The sequence below is a fragment of the Moschus berezovskii genome, chromosome 17 (assembly GCF_049115385.1).
Source record: "Moschus berezovskii isolate FMDL1 chromosome 17, NW_MosBer_1.0, whole genome shotgun sequence".
NCBI lineage: Eukaryota > Metazoa > Chordata > Mammalia > Artiodactyla > Moschidae > Moschus > Moschus berezovskii.
The window spans coordinates 40263172-40285450 of NC_142476.1; the positions used below are offsets into that span (position 1 = coordinate 40263172).

The window sequence follows — 22279 nt, forward strand, 5'->3', positions numbered from 1 at the left end:
TTCCATTGAGAGCTAAGCCATTTAATTGAAAAAGATTGTTTTTCCTTTCATGTCTAGTGTATTTCCTCAGAATTAGTAGTTGTCCTGCCTGTGTGTGTGTGTCATTGGTTTTTTTATGTGTTCAGTTAAGTTCAGTTCAGTCGCTCAGTCGTGTCCGACTCTCCGCGACCCCATGAATCACAGCACGCCAGGCCTCCTTGTCCATCACCAACTCCTAGAGTTCATTCAAACTCATGTCCACAGAGTCGGTGATGCCATCCAGCCATCTCATTCTCTGTCGTCCCCTTCTCCTCCCACCCCCAACCTTTCCCAGCATCAGAGTCTTTTCGAGTGAGTCAACTCGTCACATGAGGTGGCCAAAGTATTGCAGTTTCAGCTTTAGCTCATCCCTAAACACTTACTAGTGTGTAAATCTCCTTTATACATGTCATCCTATTGAAGAGGTTTCTTTTAGCCTAGCCTGGTGGTTCAGGGCTATTTCATAGCTGCTATTTTGGAATCTGGGTCCTGAAGGGTGCCTTTTGCTTCAGTCTTAACCTTGGATAATATGGATCCCATACTTTTTTTTTTTTTTGGCACACCTCAGTTTATTAAAGTACGTCTTCCAATAACTTCCTGAGAAAAAGTGGCCAGGAATAAAGTGGGTCCTTAAATATTAGAGCATTATCTTTCTCTGCATTCTACCAGGCTAAGTTGGAAATCACTTTCCTTCATGATTTTTATCCGTGTTGGTTTGGAGAAGCTGGCTGGTATTCTAACTCTTGATCATCTACATGTGAGATTTCTCTTCCCTTTCTGAAGCTTATAGATCTTCTCTTTGACCTCAGTGTTTTAAAATTTCACAATGATGTACTTGGGAGTAGATCTCTTTTCATCTGCTGCACTAGATAATCTTTCATTCTGGAAAAATGGTTCTGATAATGATTTCCTCCCCTCTGGGATGTCTGATATTCAAGTGGAATAATCTACTATCATGGACTTGTCCTCTAGTTTTATTCTCTTTCATTGTGTTCAGGGAAGGAAAACAAGATTTCTTCAGCTTCGCCTTCTAACCTTTATGTTTGGTATAGTTTTCTTTCATGTTAGATGGTTTTCTCAAATCTCTGGTGGTCCTTGGCATCTGCTCGTGTTGAAGAATGAGACACCAGAAGGCTGTTTGTAAGATTAGTTGGGTGGGCAGCCCTGGTGATTGTGGGTAATCTGTAAGTTGGGGTGGAGAAAAAGGCTAGTCTCAGTAAGCTCCCACTTAACCCGCCCCCCCACCTCAGTTTTCAGTTTGGTGCTTGTTGTTGTGCCCACCTCTATTACAAGAGTCTCTGGTTCACCCTCTTAAGAAAATAAACCTCCAGTCCACTCTTGAGGGGAGGTGAGTAGTCACCTGGCTTAGCAGAGTGTGGGAGGGGAGCCCCAAGGTCCATCAGTACTGCTGTAGACCTGCAGCCGGTGCTCCTGCTTGGGGCTCACTCCACCCCTGTTGCCAGAGGTATTTGTTTCAGCCAGCTCATCAGCTTCTTGAGAATTCTGTGATGTTCGAAAGTGTTGCTTCTTAGTTGCTTACTGTCATCTGCTTTCTAGTTCCAGAATTGTGTTTCAGTCATCTCTCCCATTGTTTTTGACTTAAGTGATTTGTGCCTTTAAAAAGAAAAAAAAAAAAATGACTTTTTATTGTGGTTTTTCTTAGGAGTAAATTGAGTTAAGTAAGTTGTGTTCAGTCCTTTATCTTTAATCAGAATTGTTCTCTTTTTTTTGTTATTTCTTTGTAAATGCTCATTATAGAGAATTTCAAAGCGTAGATGTGAAAAGAAGTGAAAAATAATTCTTTTAGGTGAGACTCAGTAGGAGCATCCAGGCATAACTCTTTCTGGCATCTTTTTCTTGTAAATGGTGATCATGTAATATGTAGAATTTTATACTTCCTTTTTAGAAGAAGTAGCCAGGGACGGCGGAGCCTGGTCGGCTTCCGTCTATGGGGTCACACAGAGTCGGACACGACTGAAGTGACTTAGCAGTAGCAGTAGCAGCAGCATTTCCCAAATGCCAGTATAAATTTCATAAGCATCATTTAAATAAATGCATAGCATTCTGTTGTATGGGTTTAGTGGTCAATCTTTGGAGTATATTTTCCGCCTAATGTTTTGTCACCGTAACATGGACATTCATTTTTGTGTAGTTTTGATCCCCCCCACCCCCTTAGTTAAGATTCCCCTCAGTGAAACCACGAAGTTCAAGATTGTGAATACCTTTTAAGGCTCTTGGTATTGTTAACTTACCAATCTGGTTTCTCGAGCACTGATTGAATATTCATCTTAATATCCTTATACAATCAAGTATTATTAGTTTCTGTAGATAAACAAGTGGTTTTTTATTTTAATTGTAAGTTACTTTTCTTTCATTTCAAGTGATAGTTTTTCTATCACTTTTCCTTTTTCCTTTTCATATTTCTCTTTCATTTTTCCTGTTTTAATACATTTGTCTGTTAGTCTCCATGTTTTCTATTATTGATTTCTGTAGAATAAGGATAGTTTAATACCTTATTCTTCTTTACTTTCTTACACACAGTAGGACTGAAATTGGGGAAGAATACCACAAACCAGTTGCTTGAGAGTCTGAATTCTTATTGTTTTTATGGTTTTTAGTGAGAAGATAATAGGGGATAAAATAAGTACCAGTCCCTTGTGTCCTTTTGGTTGGAGAACTTGTATCATTTTGCAACTTTGGCTATGATAGGTGTCAAGAAAACCTTATAACAATAAGCTCAGTTCAGTTCAGTCGCTCAGTCATGTCCGACTCTCCGCGACCCCATGAATTACAGCACGCCAGGCCTCCCTGTCCATCACCAACTCCCGGAGTACACTCAAACTCATGTCCACAGAGTCGGTGATGCCATCCAGCCATCTCATTCTCTGTCGTCCCCTTCTCCTCCCGCCCCCAACATTTCCCAGCATCAGAGTCTTTTCCAGTGAGTCAACTCGTCGCATGAGGTGGCCAAAGTATTGCAGTTTCAGCTTTAGCATCAGTCCCTCCAATGAACATCCAGGATTGATCTCCTAAGTTAAGTCTAAATAAAGGAAAGATACAGCGTGGACAGGAAGGTTCAATGTGTTGAAGGTGGTACTTCTCTTTCTCCCACATTTGTCAACAGAAACATTATAATACATTCAAAACTCTAATAAATTGTTCTTGTGTGTGTGTGTGAGACTTGATGTGTTAATTTTTAATTTTATGTAGGCCCTTTGTGGCAGGAGTCATCAAGATACACTCGAATAACTTCCCCTGCTAGATATCATTATTATATCTAGTATTATTATTTAACTTATATGTGGAGTACATCATATGAAATGCTGGGCTGGATGAAGCACAAGCTGGAATCCAGATTCCCAGGAGAAATGCCAATAACTTTAGTCATATGCAAATGACATGACCCTAATGTTAGAAAGTGAAGTGGAACTAAAGAGCCTCTTGATGAAAGTGAAAGAGGAGAGTGAAAAAGCTGGCTTAAAACTCAACATTCAAAAAATGAAGATCATGGCATCTGGTCCCATCACTTCATGGCAAATAGGTGGGGAGACAATGACAGACTTTATTTTCTTGGGCTCCAAAATCACTGCAAATGGTGACTGCAGCCATGAAATTAAAAGACACTTGCTCCTTGGAAGAAAAACTGTGACTAACCTAGACAGCATATTAAAAAGCAGAGAGGTTACTTTGCCAACAAAGGTCCATCTAGTCAAAGCTATGGTTTTTCCAGTAGTCATGTATGGATGTGAGAGTTGGACCATAAAAAAGGCTGAGCACCAAAGAATTGTTGCTTTTGAACTGTGGTGTTGGAGAAGACTCTCGAGAGTCCCTTGGACTGGAAGGAGATCCAACCAGTCTACCCTACAGGATATCAATCCTGAATATTCATTGGACGGACTGATGCTGAAGCTGAAACTCCAGTACTCTGGCCACCTGATGTGAAGAGCTAACTCAGTAAAAAAGATCCTGATGCTGGAAAAGATTGAAAGCAGGAGAAGGGGACGACAGAGGACGAGATGGTTGGATGGCATCATCGACATGATGGTCGTGAGTTTGAGTAAGCTCCGGGAGATAGTGAAGGACAGGGAAGCCTGGCATGTTGCAGTCATGGGGTCGCAAAGAGTCGGACATGACTGAGCGACTGAACAAACAGCTAGATATCAAGACCAAAAGACTAGAACAGGAACAGATCCATGCTTATGTGAACCTGGATAAATGACAGGAAATCTTATGGAGCAGTGGGGAAGTGTCGGGAAATGTGCTCAAGAGAATTGGGGATCTGTGTGGAAAAAGGGACAATTGACAATTGGACCCTGTCTCATATAACATACAAAAGTCAACTCAAGGTTGACTAAAGGCCTGGATGTGTGAGGCAACATCGAAGCTTTTAGGGGAAAGTATAGGGGAATGTTTTATGTAGGGAAGGGTTTCTTTAAAAGATAAGGAAATTATTTGATAAATATAGCCAATTAAAATTAAGAACTTTTCATCAGACACAAAGAAAGTGAACAAACTAGGAAAGAACTTAGTAACATATATAACTAATAAAAGATTCATATTTAGAATTATGCATATTCTGTGTGTTTATAGAGTATACCATTGAGACGCTCACTCATGGCATGCCAGGAGACAAGTGCAAGAATACTTACGTTAGCATTGCTTACAGCAGCAGAAACTGGAAGCAGCCTGGAAGTTCCATAGGACCAAAACGGATAAATCAGTGGTGGTGTCTTAGACATTACAGTGCTTACTCTTGCTTACTTTTACTTACTCTTAGAGGTGGGGTAAGTGAAAGAAATATAGTCACATGCATCCACAGGAATAAAATATCTCAAAATATCTTTTGAGAAAAAGGGAGTCATAGTTTAAAACCATAAAACTAACCAAAATGTTAGACATCATACAAAATAGTAAGAACTATTAAAAAAACAGCAGGGAATGTTTAGCATAAAAACCAGGATAGTTGGAAGGGTTGGAGGAGGAAAAGAATAGGCTGTGAACTTCTTCATTTTCTGTTTCTCAACCTGGGAAATAGATGCATGGGTATTTATTATGCTTTACACTATATATATATATCGCACATACTTTTCTGTTCATAAGATATGTGTACACATATCTTAAATGTGTACACATATCTTAGTTGTTCAGTTGTGTTCAACTCTCTGGGACTCCGGTCAGGCTCTTCTGTCTGGAATTTTCCGGGCAAGAATACTAGAGAGGGTTGCCATTTCCTCCTCCAAGGGATCTTCCCAACCCAGGGATGGAACCCACATCTCTTGCATTGACAGGGCGATTCTTTACTACTGAGCCACCTGGGTTTCCCAAGATACAGTTAATGGCAAAGTAATTTTCTTAAAAGATCTTACATATAAAATATGAGGAGTAATTGAGGAAGGGAGGCAATGCAGGAGACTTCAAGCAAAGAAACTTGATTGTAACAAGCAGTAGTAAAATTGGAGGAATTTGTCTTGATCTTTTTTTTCTTTAGAGATAGCTTTATTGATAGATTGGTGGCTGCTCTAGGTCTCCGTTGCTGTTTGCAGGCTTTCTCAGCTGCGGCGAGTGGGGGCACCCCTCTAGTTGTAGTGCACAGGCTTCTCATGGCAGTGGTTTCTCTTATTGTGGAGCACAGGCTCAAGGCACGCAGGCTTCAGTAGTTACAGCTCTTTTTTTTTTTCTTAAAAAAATTTTTTTTTCTAACTTTAAACTTTTTATTTTGTATTGAGGTATAGCCAGTTACAAATGTTGAGTTAGTTTCAGGTGAACGGTGAAGGAACTCAGCCATACATATACATGTATCCACTCTCCCCCAAACCCGCCTCCCATCCAGGTTGGCACATAACGTTTGAGTGGAGTTCCATGCTGTACAGTATCCTTGTTGGTTATCCATTTTGGATATAGCAGTGTGTACATGACCTTCCCAAACTTCCTAACTATCCCTCCTGGCAACCATGTGTTTGTTATTCTGTCTGTCTCTTTCTGTTTGTAAGTTTGTTTGTATAATTTCTTTCTAGATTCCACATGTAAGAAATGTCATACAGTGTTTCTGCTTCTCTGTCTGACTTCACTCAGTAGACTCTCTAGGTCCATCCATGTTGCTGCAAATGGCATTATTTCATTCTTTTTAATGACTGAGTATATACATTTTATATATGTACTACATCTTCTTTATCCATCTTTTTAAAAATTCTTAATGCCAGCTTTCCTCACCAAGTGAGCATGTATGCTAAAGGTATCACATATCAAGCCAGGTCTTGTGAGTATTATTTCTACCCAGTCCACTTTATGAGCTGATGCCTTCACTGGTTTTTAACTGGATTATTTGTCTTACTGAGTTTTCATGCTTTACTCACTTGTTTGAGTGCTTTGGCTTGGCTTTGACTGACTGCAGGAAGAAAAACACAGAATGATAGATACATTTCTAAACTTTCCCTTGAAAAAATGATAACCTCTTCCTTTCTTCATGTGCTTTAGCTCAGGTTCAAATTGAAGGTGATTTCCTGGCGTGTTCCTTCTCTATACTTGAGGAACAGCCCATGGACATGCTTCTGGGACTGGATATGCTGAAACGGCATCAGGTAATTAAGAGTTTCACTTTCTTTTCACGTTGGCTTTTTGTGACTTACTTGGTTATTACTGCACATTCCCTTGGTTGTGTGTACTGAAAAACTAAGAAGCATGACTTCAAACCTGGAAAGGTCCTTAATTGATGATATTGTCATACACAGTTTGAAATTACCTATCAGTAGAAATAGAATATTTTTGTGAAATCTTCCTGAATCTATTGAATCCTGCCATCTGTTTTGAGACTATAGTGGACAGTTTGGTTCTCTTGTGTAATTTTTAGTTTCTGGGCTGTTCAAAGTTGCTAAGTCATGTCCAACTCTGTGACCACATGGACTCAACACTCCAGGCTTGTCTGCCCTTCACTACTCCCAGAGTTTGCTCAAATTCATGTCCGTTGAGTCAGTAATGCTATCTAATCATCTCATCCTCAGTCACCCATTTCTCCTTTTGCCTTCAATCTTCCCCAGCATCACTGGAGGAGGAAATGGCAAACCACTCCAAGTTTCTTGCCATAAGAACCCCATGAACAGCATGAAAAGCCAAAAAGTTTCTGAGTAGAACTCAAATAATTTTTTGATGGATTTGTAGGGCTATGTACATAATACACAGTGATGATTTTACTGCGAGTATAAGTTTAGTAAGTCCTTAGTAGTTTTTCAAACAGTCCTTGGGAAGAAGAATATCGAGGTTAAGGGAAAAGATTACATAAGATGTTGGAAATGGAAATGTTTGTTTAGTACAGGAAGAATAATTTATAAGTGTGTTCATTTGCAGTGGTTTTTATATTTCTACTCTGAAGCCCAATAACGTGTTGAAACAAACTCATTGAAGAAGGAATTGGTGTGCTCTTGGACAGTAAAAATTCACACAAGGTTTCATATCTTGTCAATATTTTTATGTCACTAATATTTAAAAAAAATTTTTTATTGCAGTATAGTTGATTTACATTGTTTTGTTAGTTTCTGCTATACAGCAAAGTGAGTCAGTTACACATATATCCATTCTTTTCTTATATAGGTTATTATATAGGTTCCTGTATAGGTTATTACGGAGTATTGACGAGTTCCCTGTGCTGTGCAGTAGGTTCTTGTTAGTTGTCTGTTATGTATGGAGTGTGTATATGTCAGTTCCAGTCTCGCAGTTTATCCCTCCCACTCTTCTCCCTTGGTAACCATGAGTTTGTTTTCTGTATCTGTGACAAAGTTTCTGTTTTATAAATAGGTTCATTTGTACCATATTTTTAGATTCCACACATACAGAATATCATGTATTTGTCTTTGTCTGATTTACTTCACTCAGTATGACGGTTCCTAGGTCCATGTTGCTGCGAATGGCATTGTTTCATTCTTTGTTATGGCTGAGTAATATAAAAATATGGATGCTTCACAAATTTGCATGTCATCCTTGCTCGGGCAATGCTCATTTTCTCTGCATCATTCCTAGTTTGGCATATGTGCTGCTGAAGCAGCACAGTGGCTTTCTTTTCTAAATGTTTAATATTAAATTCCCACTAAAATACATTACATCGATACGCTAATCAGGGTGCAGGATTTTAAGTTGAAAGAATGAGTGAATTCATGTATAAATAAAATCCAATTAAATCTAATTTATTAGCATTGCTAGTTTTTCCCTTTTTCTTTATTTTTATTTTATTATTTTTTTAACTTCCCCTATTTTTAAGTCATGGTATAGACCAGCAGTCTCCAGCTTTAACATATGTGTGTAACTGTCCTATATTAAGTAATTGTAAAAATATACTGAAAAGGAGGCTAGCATAAATATGAAACACAGAATATTTATTTATAGTGCTTGCCTTGCCATGTATGACTTTTGAGGCCATTGGTATAGACTTTAAATATAAGCTGTACATTTTACACTAAGCAAAAAGCAAAAGTGTGCAACTATAAAACTAAGACATACCATTTATATAGTTGTGTTTTTTTTTTTTAATCATTTATGTGTTTCTAAAAGGTGTGGCTGCGGATTATGCCTGGTAGTTTTCCAATTTTTTTGCAGTGAACAGGTGTTACATTTAAATTCAGATATGAACCATTTCTGTATTTGACAAATAAGTGTAAAGTATATCCCATAGAGATTATTCTGCTATACAATTTAAATATTTTTAAAAATTCTAAATTAACAGTGTCATGTAGATTAAATTTAGGTAAAATCGATTTTGTTTTTTTTTTTCGTTTTGTTTTGAGTCATCTCTGTCAATGTTGTTCTTTATGAATGGAGTTATGACATTCAAGGTCATAATTTTCCTGCGTCATGTTTTTTTTTGCTATCATCTGTCTTTGGTTTCTTCTTTCTAAGTGTTCCATTGACCTCAAGAAGAACGTACTCGTGATCGGCACCACAGGCTCGAAGACCACCTTCCTTCCCGAGGGGGAGTTACCAGAGTGTGCCCGGTTGGCATATGGGGCCGGGCGAGATGAAGTACGGCCAGAGGAGATTGCAGACCAAGAACTGGCAGAAGCCCTGCAAAAATCTGTAGAGGATGCAGGTATTTGGAGTGGCGGAGCTTGCAAATAGTACGCTGGTTATTGGTGGGTGAGCCAGGGAAGTTCGGGCTTCAAAGGGGGATAAGGACCAATTCATAATCCATCTCATCGTCCTGTTGTAGGTGCGTTCTTGTCTTCTTACCGCCTCCTCACATCTCCACATACAATATAGGAAAGCTCCCATGTTTCAGTAGATCCAGAAATGGCTGTCCATTGGTGTGTACAGTATACAGTGGGGAGTTCTTTGCTTTGGCACATTTTGGTGGGACTCATAAAGAATCTTTCTTGTCTTTTTTTTTTTCCCCTGAAGAAAATTATAATAGTAAACAGACATTTCCTTTTGAGTTGAACATTTCCTGGAAATTTTCATTTCTTAGGCCCATTACTTTGGAGGATGACATTGTGTCTATCACTGAGCAACCACAACTTTAATATCTACTGAAAGTGCTTCCACCTAAGGTTTCCTCCTCCACCACCCGAGTCTCAGTTGTTGTAGCTTCTTTAAAGAACAAGCAAAGTTTTCTGGGGTAAAAATGGAGGGATGCAGTTACACTGAAATCTCATGTCTGTGGATAAGTTCTTTTCCCATCTGTTACATATCAGTGACTCTGGGATATATTTTCTAGAAGCTGAAGGAAGTTTGAGTTATTTTAATGTCTTGAGCTATAATTGTTCATTAGTGACTAATAACACACATGGCATTTGCTGATACAGTAAAATATATTAGAGCTGTAAGTTAAGGGACTAGCTTTCTCCTAAAGACCAAAAAAAAAGATAAGAGTTTAAAAAGCAGCCAGATTTTGCCAGTGCATGTCACTGGAGAACATCCAGTGATCTAACCTTGAGTCTCTTTAGAGTAAGTGTAAGTTGCAGATGGAGCTTCCAGCTGGCTTTCAGAATCTACTCCTCCACCACCTTTTGACTCAGTTTACATATAAAATGCAACTTGGGTGGTGATTTAGTGTTTTGTATGAAGGGGAGAATTTTGAACAACCTGACAGATAATAGTTTTAACCTTACCTACAAGGCAAGCTTGAATGGGTTTGACATACTTACCTAGAAGGTGTTTTATTATTTTTTTTTTGTAACTATCATCTTAGTTGCAGTGCTATTTATTAATAAAAGGAGCGTGTATTATCATTTTGGGAGACCTCTATTCTTTCCCCTCACAGTTCTGGTGCTTTCATTTGAGAAACACTAGCTGACAGTAGCAGTGCTTTCAGTTCAGTTCAGTCACTCAGTCGTGTCCGACTCTTTGCGACCCCATGAATCACAGCACGCCAGGCCTCCCTATCCATCACCAACTCCTGGAGTTCACTCAAACTCATGTCCATCGAGTCGGTGATGCCATCCAGCCATCTCATTCTCTATCGTCCCCTTCTCCTGCCCCCAATCCCTCCCAGCATCAGAGTCTGGAAGTCTATCTTTTCCAATATAGGTGTTTAATGCTGTAAGTTTTTCCACGATGCTACTTAACCTTAGGCCCATTTACTTTGGAGGATGACATTGTGTCTGACTGAGCAACCCTAACTTTAATATAACCGTTACCTTCTTTGAGTAATTGTTTTCTTTTAATAAAAAGTTTAGGAGATTACAGTAGAAACCACAGATGTTTTCGGCCATAGTGAAGGGGAGATACCAGTTTTAAAGGAGTGAAAGGAAATGGCTCTCTACCCCTGTGATGACCGTTTGTTACTGACAGTATATAGCTTGTGCTAATTTTTGTAATGCTTAAATAGTTTGATAATTCTTCAATATCACATTATATTTATTTGTTTGAAACATCAGCATCCTACTATTAATCAGAATCACCTAACTGTGAAAATAGTAGATAAATGTATTTTTCCCTAAAAACTGTCTCTTTGCTGTGGATACTCTATAGCAGAATATCTTTATCTTTTCTATTGATTAAAACATAATTTAAAAATACTAATTCAGAGTATTTGAAAAAATAAAGACGTTAAACCAGGATAGGTAATCAGGTTTGGATTATTTTTCTTCTAAAAATAAATCTCAACCGAGAAAGAAATGTTGAAAATTACTATCAAATGTGTTCGCTCATTTTTACTCCATAAGATTTCCATATCATGAAATTCCATCTATGGATCTACTTTTTTCATCTCTTTGACGCGTTTGCCCATGAATTTTCTGTGTAGGTGTGGAAAATTAATTTCTTCCCAAGTTCTGTTGAAAATCTGTTGAAGTTGACATATTGCTTTATGTATTGTGAGAGAGTTAGAGCAACTAGCAAATCTTTTTGATGTTCAATCTACAAGAACATTCCCCCACCTTGACTCTGCAGTTCCTGATCTTAAAGATGGCAAAGGAATGGAAACTGTAACCCTGCATGCTGTGTGGTTTGCATTGTTAACCCAAGTTTGCTTGTCTGTTTCCTAATTCAAACAGAGCGTCAGAAGCCATGATGCATGTAGTGTGTGTGTACTGCAGCTGGAGTGGGCCCCAGACCAGGTATTTATAGACATCACATTAAGCCTTCCGCCCAGCCGTCGTCTGTGGTCTGAAAGCCTTTGTATCCGCAGCAGTTCTAAAATTTAGCTTCTGTCATTCGCCAGTTCGCCTTGTTTAATCTGGTTACAACTAGCCTGTATATATGTATATATATATTGTATGTTGGCATACATACGTATCTAAGCACGATTTACCATTTAAAATTTTATCAGTTATTAGAAAGTCCACAGGGGAAAAAATCCCAGTGAAAACAGATGACCATTGTGAATATCAATCAAGAATATCAGCATCATAGCACTTTCTTGTTGAAGATCACCACGTTGTTAGGAATTTCATAAGTCCCTTTCTTTTGAAAAACTGGAAGTGTATTTTTCACATTACTACACACAGGTCCCAGCATTATACAGGGGCATCAGTTTTCATCCTGTTGAAGAAGAAGTGGAAACTTAGACCAGGTGACTTGGCCAGGGTCACAGAGTCAGTAACACAGACAGGAGTGAAGTTTAATTTTCTAACAAGAGCTGAAACTTGACTTTTCCCTCTCTCCCTAGCCTGACAGTTTTTCCACAGGAGGCACTCTGCTTCCATTTCCCTGTAGCATAAATATAAGTGTCAGCCTGACTGATTTATTAAAAGGAAGAAAGGCAGTCTTTAATTTAGACTGTCAACCTTGGAATTTATAGGGGTTTGCAGGCTGGTTGTAATTAGATACGTAGCATTTAATTGCTTCTTTCTTTTATTTTCCTCATAAGGATGGGTTAAAACAGGCATTATTATTACTGTCCATTGTCCTCATCCTCTTCTGCTGTCCTGTAGTACTGACCTCGTCCTCCCCTACATTTAGGACTTAGCTGAGAAGTGAAACTTACCATCTCAGCTACAGGAGGACTATAGGCTGCCGTCATAGTGAGTCCGGAATTCATTGAGGTTGGTTCACCTTCGCCTTACCCAGTTATTGTAACTGACATGCCATTGCCAGAGGCCAGCACCTTCGCCCACCTCTCCACTGCTCACGTGGACATTTCACTGCAGTGCGTCTTTCTGTTCCCATTAACTGAAAATTGAACCTCTTTCAGAGTCAGCTGTCCAGATTGATAAATAAAACTATTTACAGTGTTTCCAGACTCTGATGAATATAGTTTGCACTGAGATATATGCTGTTCTTCTCTTTACCCCTAAACTATAAGAAAGATTGTTTCACAAGAAGTCAGTAACTTCCTGACAGAGTGTTTTATCTTTTCATGTCGTTAACCTAGGTTGGACCAGAACAATTTAGAGCCACTTGAATCATAACTGCATTGCTTCATGACTTCTAAGGCACAGTTAACATGAAGCATTTGAGTCGCACCTGTCCTAACAATTATTGTGATGTCATTTTTGTTACCAGCCTTTGGCTTTTAATTAAAGATTGTGTAATAATTGCATGGAGGTCAGTTTTTAGTTGGATGGATTAGTAGTAGAAGGAGAGTTGGAACTGATGTTTAATGACATGATGTTTGTGTGGAGGTGTGCTGTTTAATCCTTCCATCTTTTCTGAATGGTCAGTAAGTTGCAGTGAATCTAAATTGTTACTGCCTTTTGGAAAATGTATGAACTGTATCCCTCCACTGCCCTCCTCTCCTCCCATTTCACTGCCCTTAAAGTAGGAAATGTTCTTTCCTAGTTATACTGTGTTAATATGATAAAGTAACTGATACTCCTTTTTAAAGTTGCATTGTTTGGTAAGATAATAACAGATTTAGCCTGTTTGATCTTTAGCTTTATTTTTCTGAGTCAAACTGGCAGTTTTTGAAATGTTCGGATAGAAATAGAATGTTTGCTTCTCTGTCTTCTGGATGTCCCTGAGTAGTATCACATTGTTATTTCTCAGACATAAATCCCAGATATACCTAGCTTTAGACTTCTCAGGGTTCACATTTGACACACTGAAGTGAATTGGCAGGAGAATCTTCCTAGTACTGAAATCCTCAAGATTATATTGTGCTTTTAAGAATCACCTGTGTAACTTACTGAATAAAGAGACTCCTAGGTTTATTCCTTGGGATGGTGTCCTACAGTCTGCATGCTTAGCAAGCTTCCAGATGGTTTGAGGGCAAGTGGTAGAGAGAACACACTTGGAGAAAGTATTTTGGAGTTCTAAACCCACTGAGAGTAAAGATACATAAATGTCCTTCACTCTTGAGGACTAACTCAGCCATTCTGTGGGACCTAAATAAAAATTATTGAATTCCAATAAGAACATGCCTACCTCTTATTCTGATGCTATGATGTTGTCTGCCACAATGAGAATGGTTCATGTATAGTCTGTGAATGTAACACAGGTCCAAGTTTAAGGACCTGATTTTATCTTGTTTAAATTTGTATCTTCTGATAATTTAGTGGCCTTTGTAACCTGCTGATAATCTTTTTTCCTTTCACTGTCGTTCTCTGTAGAGAAAAGCGGTAAAGAAACTACCTCACTGGGAATGTCATCATTACCAACTTCAGATGGATTTAACCATCAAGCCCATCCTCCAGGACTGAGTCCTGAGATTGGCAATCCTCCAAGTCTTGCTCACTCTGTCTCTGCTTCAGTCAGCCCTGTCCAGCCCAGTGACCCAGACAGCATTGAACCTAAAGCTGTGAAGGCTTTGAAGGCTTCAGCTGAATTCCAGATAACCTCTGAGCAGAAAGAATGTCTTCCTCCACAGGATCTTTCTGATTGTGCTCCTTCAGCAGACAGTGCTCCAGCAAACCAGAGTCCAGCTATGCCTTTGCAGAATTCACTCGAAGAAGCCATTGTTGCAGATCATCTAGAGAAATCTGCTGAAAGAAGCACCCAGGGCCTCAAATCTCATCTCCACACAAAAAAGGAAGCTAGTTTATCTGTCACAACTACTGGGATGCAAGAACCACAGAGGTTCACAGGGGAGAAAGGTTGGCACCCAGAATATCAGGACCCAAGTCAGATGAGTGGCCTTCAGCAGCACGAAGAACCAAGGAATGAACAACATGAGGTTATACAACAGAGTGCTTTACATGACCGAGACCATCTTTGTCATACAGGGGACCTTGAACTTCTTGAAGAAAGGCAACAAAGCAGTGCTGGTTTGGAAGCTGAAATGAAAGGAGACAGGCTACAGCAGAATGTGGACCTTCCGGGTACAGAGAAAGATATTCTGCCTTCAAGATGCCTTGGCTGCTCAAATTCAGAAACACTTATGGAAGTAGATGTTGTCGAACAGTCCCTCGTTGCTGTGCTGAATTCAGGAGGTCAGAATACCAATGTCAAGAACATTGGTGCATCTGATCTCATCTTAGATAATCCCTTGATGGAAGTAGAAACATCAAAATGTAACCCTTCCTCTAAAATTTCAAGTAATTCCATTTCTACTCAGGATTTACAGCTTCTAGAAAGTAGCGTTGAAATGTCTGAAACAGGTGAAGAATGTGGGGGTCGCCCTTCCTCTTTAATAAGCCTCAGTGGCAGTTGTCAGCCCTCTTTAGAGTCAACAGAGGAATCTTGCTCATCCGTAACAGCAGCCTTGAAGGAACTTCATGAACTTTTGGTCATTAGTAGTAAACCAGCTTCAGAAAACACATCTGAAGAAGTTATCTGTCAATCAGAAGCAGTAATTGAGGGCCAAACAGGTATTAAAGACCTTTCTGAAAGATGGACCCAAAACGAGCATCTTACATTTACCCAGAATGAACAGTGTTCACAGGTCTCCTTTCATCAGGCCATATCTATATCAGTGAAGACAGAAGAATTAACAGACACTTCAGCTAACGCTGGAGTGGAAGATGCAGAAACTGTTAACTTGAGGGGTCCAGGTGATGGCCTGTTAACTGATAAGGAAGATGTCCCCAAGTCCAAGGAGTCAGTAAACGAGAGTAGTTCTGTTACTGTAGCCTCAGCAGAAGCGTCTAATCAACTACATTGCACCTTAGGTGTAGAGATTTCGCCCAGACTGTTAGCAGATGAGGAGGATACACTCAATCAGACTTCTGAGCAAACTGAGTCCTCATCACCCGCTTGCATCCTGATTAAAGACTTGGGTCAGGGCACACAGTATCCAGTGACAGACAGGCCTGAGGCCAGGGAACATGTCTGTCCTGAAGCTGCAGGGCCACTTCTAGGATTTGAACCATCTACCAGCCATCCGTCACCAAGTCCCTCCTTTCTTGCACCATTAATTTTTCCTGCTGCAGACATTGACCGGATTCTCCGTGCCGGCTTTACTTTGCAGGAAGCTCTTGGGGCTTTGCATCGAGTTGGTGGAAATGCAGACCTTGCACTTCTTGTCTTGCTAGCAAAGAACATTGTAGTTCCTACGTAACCATGGAAAAGTGGGCTAGACCATACTCTATTCCCTTTTAAAAAAAAAAGCTGTATATCTACACACACATACACACTCACCACATATTCAGTATATGTAGAAACCTGCAAGCAGAATGTTGAGCCAGATTTTTTTTTTAAAGATTTTTTTTGGCCAAAGTAATTTATGATCTCTTGTCTGATGAATTTGTCTATCCTATTTGTTAAAATTTGGGCCTTTTTAAATGTATTGGCAGTATGTGCACACAGAAGCTTTTTATTATCATTAAGATGATGTATTCTGGAATAAAATTGATGGTTTTGTGTTTAGCATACCCTTTTAGAATGAGAGTGAGTGCTTTAAAAAGCAGAAGCCATGAGAAAATCCCACCACCCCTGCAGCTGAAAGCATGATGTGGCTGTGTCTGTGCTGTAGGCAAGGTATGGTTTATTGACTCATTTTTTGGTTTACAAACTTGATCACATGGTTTGATGTTTGGAATGCATTATGATTCATCGGTTGTAACAGGAAATTGAAGAATAGTTGAAGAATATTTCCTGGAGTAGCAGGTTTCCATTGGTGTGGTTAGGATTTAACATTTTAATGCAATGACTTGGGAGGGCTTAAAACTTGGGCTGCTTCGTACATCACAGGCTACTGCATGGATTGCCAGATACCTTGGGTGGGATTTTGTGAGGGAATTAACATCAGAGTGTAACATGGTGCTACCCAGATTAAAAAAAGAAAGGAAAAACTGTAATAGCATTTGCCAATGTAGGTGATGTTTCAACAACTGTTGTGAGTGAAATAATGCTCTAAACACTGGAATTTACTAGCGATTGGGTTTGGTAGCATCTCACTGATCACATCTCAACCCTTAATGACTCATGGTGAACTTACGTTCAGCTGATGGGTTGGTTGCCAGCAGTTTATTTCCTCTCCAAACTCATCTTCTTCTAGGAGTTCTTCTAAAGCTCAGTTTGAGCTGTGTTCTGAGTGAAATATTCAAGTGTAATAACCTTGTCACTGGTTCATCTTGGTGCTTGGAATGGTCAGTCTATTTGGTGAGTGTCTTTCATGGCAGTGGAAATAATAATTGGAGTTTCTGACTCACGTGGCCTTGGTAGAGTTTTCCATCCCTTTCTTTCCTCAGGAGTTTCTTTTTTTAAGCAAGATTCGTCATATTTGTGTTTACCATGTCAAGATAGAGTGGGGCATAGTATATAGATGTATTTATTGTGGCCTTTTTTTATATGAGGACTAGCCCTTGGAAATCATTGTCCTGTGGGCCCCACTGTGCAATAATTCTACTGGGTAGATTTTAGATTTTTTTTTTTCCCTGAAAGATAAACTCTCTTAGATACCTACCAGGAATAGTCCTGGTTTTATTGAAGAGAATTTTGAGAATGATAATTCCTGATTCCAGGTGATGATTTGCAATGTGTCTGAAACAGAAGCTTCAGAAGGGTGATTTGTGAACTTTTAATGTTAAGTGATTTTTGTCTAAAGTCTTGCTCTCTTTGAGAGTTATTCTTTCCGTCAAAATTTATGTCATTGAGCACAATCAAAATGGAGGCTCATATCTCAGGAGATTTTTAAATCTTAATTTGGGGGCACTTAGACGTTGCTCTTCTACCCTGTTCCATCTTCTTTCTTTTTGCTGTGATGTTTGTATGTGTATTAGGAGCTATGAGTGATATGATGGAAAGTCACATAGATTCCTCGTGATTCTCTGAAGTTAGGAAATGGTTGACAGAAAGAGTTGTTGCTTACTGTGTTCAGGGTGGCGCTCGAAACAAGTTAGCCAGATTGTCTTTAAAGTGTTCTTTTAGACAATCCTGTGCTGTAGACCCTTTTGCCTGCCCTACGCCAAAGATATAAGATGCACTAGAAACCTGCTAATAGAATTTCTGCCAACCAGCTCTTAGAGCTGTGACTGCAATTGAGTAGTGGTGCTATGATTGAAAGCAAAATTTAGTAGCCATGCAATGGGCCCCTGATTTGCTTTATGGGTATGACTGGGAATTTATTCTGAGCTTATAAATCTTTAGGGTTACAAAGTGGGGTGACTGTAGGGTGGGAGGACTTATTGATGACAATAGACTCCTCCAGAAGGCCTTCTTTATAAAGATGGGCCTCTTAGTTTTCTGTACAAGTAGTTCTTCTGAACACTGCTCAGAGACTTAACCACTGAATTTTCACAGTGTGGAGATTTGGGGGTCAATCCCAGGTGGGCTATAGAATATCAATCCAGAAACAATTTCATTACAATAGCTTTTATTGTATGTATATGTATATTTATTTCTAGGAGAAAATTCAATAGGTGGCCTATAGTTGTACACATATTCTTATTAGGAATACTTTGGATGAGCTTAACCCACTTGCCAAATATCCCTGTCCTTTTTCATCATTTATTTTTCAACTTATAGTTGCTTTTGATTTTTTAAAAATCTTCCTGTCCATTGTTTGTGTGAAAGTAAAAATTGTTGACATTGTCAGGATTTTGAATCATTTTTAAATTTAGCAGTTCTAAAACACAAAAGGAATTAAGGAACATGACATTAGTGAACCTTCATTGTCAATTTTTATGCAAAGTGCAGAAATTAGAGATTGACTTCTCCAAGAATAAGATAAAATCATTGTGAACTCCTCTGATTGCCAGCAGAACTGGTGAGGCAGCCATTATCAGCATAGACTGCTTTATTGGATAGCTCTTTTGTCATAATCAGTAATGGCCAGCCTTGTGAATAGTGCTTACCTCCAAGAGTGGTGTCTGTTTATTCACCAAAGAGAGGAGAAGATTTCCTTCAAGTTGGGTCCTGTGTGTAAGAATGTGTTTGGTAACCAGACAGCTATAGGCTCTAGATCTTGCCATTGTCACTGGTAAGAATTATTTCCACTTGTACCTCTTTAGGCATCCAGACATCGTCTAATAGCCTTATCCCACCGTTTGGGCTTTATCCATTATCATAAAAGATTATCAGTTGCTTGGCAAAGGGAACTAGATAGATGATAAGTGTATGTGAAAACTGTTCTGTCTTGCAGCCTACAAAACTTCCCAGAGCACGTTGTCTCAGTACATACTGAAGGGAGACACACACCATGTATTTTTTCCCAAAGGGTTTCTCCAGTAAGAGAGTTACATGAAAAGATATATGAGACTGTGTTACCGATTTGATGATAACCAGTTGAGGTGGAATCTGCCTGTTTTTCCCTTAGCACAGCTTTTCTATCTCTAGCAAAAGCCATAAAACTTTGGGTTGGTTTATAAGCATTAACTCATGTGTATATATACGTGTGTGGTAGATATCTTGCAGTTAATTTTGCATAGATTAAAAAGCAAACGTTTGTTAACCTTCAGATAGCAGTCTTCAGTTATGGTGAAGATTTTTATCCCACCATGTTTATATAAAACAGCCTTGCAAGTCACTGGCCAGAAGAATTACAGTACATTCTGATTTCCTTTTCCTGTCGATGTGTCACCTGCAGAGAGTGTAAGCAGGACGATTGAACTGCTACATGTTTCTAACTTGCTATCACTGGTAGCATATCATGAGAGAAGCTAACTGGATTATGCATTCTTTAGCACAAATACCAAAAAGGCAAATTTCTCCTGTGAATTTGGTAACTTAGTGTAGTCTGTGGCTGAACTAGAAACAAACACAGTTCGTAAAGAGTTCCCCTTCTGAGAAAATGAAAGTTACCTTTCAGGAGATTCATAAATTAAAATAGCTGCTTGCTTTCAGAAAGATTTAAACATGCCGATTTACAACAAGGTAAACTCAAAGCATGTCCTTGAGAACCAGAAATGTCAAATCATGGCTCAGGTTCCCCAGTAGTGTTCCCTCGATGGGTGTTACTTGGGAGTTAATCATATAAATCATAGAACTTAAGGGAGGAACCTTTGATGTGCTTGATTTTCTCTTGTGCCTTAGTTTCTCCAAATAGCAGAGGCATCAAGTTCTAGTGGGGGATAAATGTGGAAGCATCATTGGGGTGGGGAAGGGTGGGGAATGTCTGAAAATGGCCCTCCCGGAGATAGGCGTGTATGGAGAGTCCTAAGGGGCTCACCTTTATTGTTGATTGAGACTTATCTTGCACCAAATCATTTGATTTCCCCAGAAGGATTAGATTTCCATAGAAGTATTATGGCATGGCTTTTTTGCATCAGGCATACAAAAAGCAAACATGGTTTCTATGTGTTATTATGTTCTTTGTTGTGCTATCAGTATCACAATGGTGAAAACAGAAGAAGTTGAAGAAAATCTGTTTGAACAATGAACTGTTACTCTCTCAGACTGCAGTTTGAATCTTTGAATAAGAATTTGTTATTCACTCATGAAACATTAAGTGACTGGTGAGCACTGAGGATACAGCAGTACTGGAACAAATGGGAAACTGCCCTGTAAAGCTACCAGTCTTGTCAAGAGACATGAAACAAATCTTAGCTCTAAGTGCAAGATCTATTTTTGTCTATTAGCATCATTTATTATAAAAGTCGTACTAGGATGATTTGGTTCAAATTCAGAGGAAATGGAAAAGCAGGCTCAAAATGGAATTAGAATCTAAAACTGCTCTTAAAAATGTTTTTGAAAAAATGAGATTGGAGAAGCCAACAAAAAATGTTCTAACATTTGGTAGACACACTTGAAGAGATTAAGGACTGAGAATTCAGTTTATACTGTTGGTGGAGGGGGAACAGGCAGGATAGAAGTACAAGTAAATGGAAGATGACCTAACGTGCACCAGTAACAGTCAACTTTTCCTCCCATCATGACCTCCTTCCATGCAGGGTAGAAGTATGGACTGTGCTGTGGCATCCATCCTACCGTCTTTGAACCAGCTGCTCTGAAATACTAACCATCTGGGCCAACAAGACTTAGCAGAGAATTCTGGAAGATTTGCTGTTTTAAAGCAGTTGAGTGCAAAATGTGAAAATAGAACTTCAGAGCAGAGAATGTAGCAAGCAATGGTTCTGGGACTGGATGAGGGGCAGAATTTATTTACAAGAAAATTCAGGCCTCTGCCGAATCTTTCTGCAGGACAGCTCCATTGAAAGGACATTCTTGAGCCCAGTATTTAAAATGTCACCATGTATGAGGTAATCCTGAGGATACAGGTAGAATTTCTGAACCTTAACTACAGTGACTTCTGAAGTTTACAATTAGAAAATCCTTGCAGGTTTGTCAGTTACGTACTGGTAATCTAGACCCTCTGGGGACTAAAATGTGAGAGGGTATAGCAGATAAGTTTTAGAGCACAGTGTTAGGGAATGAAATCTATAGAGAAAGTTGATGCAAGGGTGTAGAAGATGGGAAATTTCCCTAAAAAAATTAAGGAGACTTGGGGTGGGGATTTGGAATATGAAATTAGAATAATTTTTACAGAATTATATTTCTCTTCATATGTACCATAAAGAGATCTTCATTAGCTAACTTGGGAAAGGTGTGCTAGTAGATTTTTTTTCCTGGGAAGATACATAACTAATAAATTATTTTGTTTGCCAGGAGTTTGTTTCACATTCAGCCTTGAAGGATGCATCAGTGGCTTAAAGAAAGGTAGACCTCTATAGTTTCTTATATATTCAGATCAATTCAGCATACTAACTGTGTTTGCTTTTTTTTTTAAACTGTACCTACAGTGAATGTTGAATGCTCATTTTTATTCAAAATTTCATTTCCATGGCAAGTTGGGCTAATGGCCTTTGCACTCAAGGTTTGTTTACCAGTTTTGTAGCCATATTTGGCAAATTTTAGCAAATAGAAACTCTTCTTTTCCCTCTTATTTGTTCTTGGAATTGTTCTTTTATTGCTTTCCTGATTTTTCTTTAAGCTTTGAGACTACTGCATCTTACAAGAACTAGGCTGATTGGCAAAATAGTCTTGCCAATAGCTCTTTCACTCCCATAAGGCTTTGGTTTTGAGAGTTGGGAAAACTCTGAGAACTTAAGGGAACCAAACTCAGGAATCCCACAGTTGGTTGCATTGTGCTATTGGTTTAGGGGCTGGACACAGGACCTGTCCACAGCTGAGTGAGCTAGATGCATTTGGGTTTGAGTTGTTGTCACATACTGAAATGTAAGTCAGCCCTAAGTAATCAAAACACTTTTATTTTATTTTTCTTTTTTTATTAGGAACTTTCTGAAGAAAAAGTGATGTGTAAAACATTTGATATTTAAGACAATAAAGTTTTTATCGTAAGACTCTTTTGTTTGATCAGTTTCTTTTAAATTGATATGGTTGGTTACTTTTGTCCTTGTCTCTATCTCCCGGCCATTTAAATAATTTATGCCTAGACACTGTGACTTGTGGCCATGATCCTAAACAGCGGAAGAAATGGGCCACTTCCAGATAAATAATGCAGGTGGATGGCCATCTGCTGATGTGAAGTGGTGACTGCTCCAGCAGTGATGCACAGCAATAG

At 39.0% G+C, this 22279-nt stretch overlaps 1 protein-coding gene and 1 non-coding gene across 5 annotated transcripts in view; one reads left to right on the forward strand and one right to left on the reverse strand.

Annotated features, from left to right (window-relative positions):
- DDI2 (DDI proteasomal shuttling factor 2) overlaps positions 1 to 22058 on the forward strand; it is a 43309-nt gene extending 21251 nt beyond the window's left edge. For 2 of the 4 annotated variants that reach the window (XM_088845346.1, XM_088845347.1), the window contains 3 exons: positions 6493 to 6596; positions 8902 to 9091; positions 13992 to 22058. In XM_088845346.1, coding sequence (XP_088701472.1) covers positions 6493 to 6596; positions 8902 to 9091; positions 13992 to 15877 — 2180 coding nt within the window. In that variant the 3' untranslated portion in view covers positions 15878 to 22058. Of the gene's footprint in view, positions 1 to 6492; positions 6597 to 8901; positions 9092 to 11495; positions 11559 to 13991 lie in introns of those variants that run through there. The other 2 variants (XM_055419278.2, XM_088845348.1) reach the window with 2 other exon arrangements.
- On the reverse strand, positions 7953 to 8056 carry LOC129551846 (U6 spliceosomal RNA). The gene has a single exon (XR_008685156.1). It is a non-coding gene; the product is annotated as a U6 spliceosomal RNA (small nuclear RNA).
- Positions 22059 to 22279: the final 221 nt, after the last annotated feature.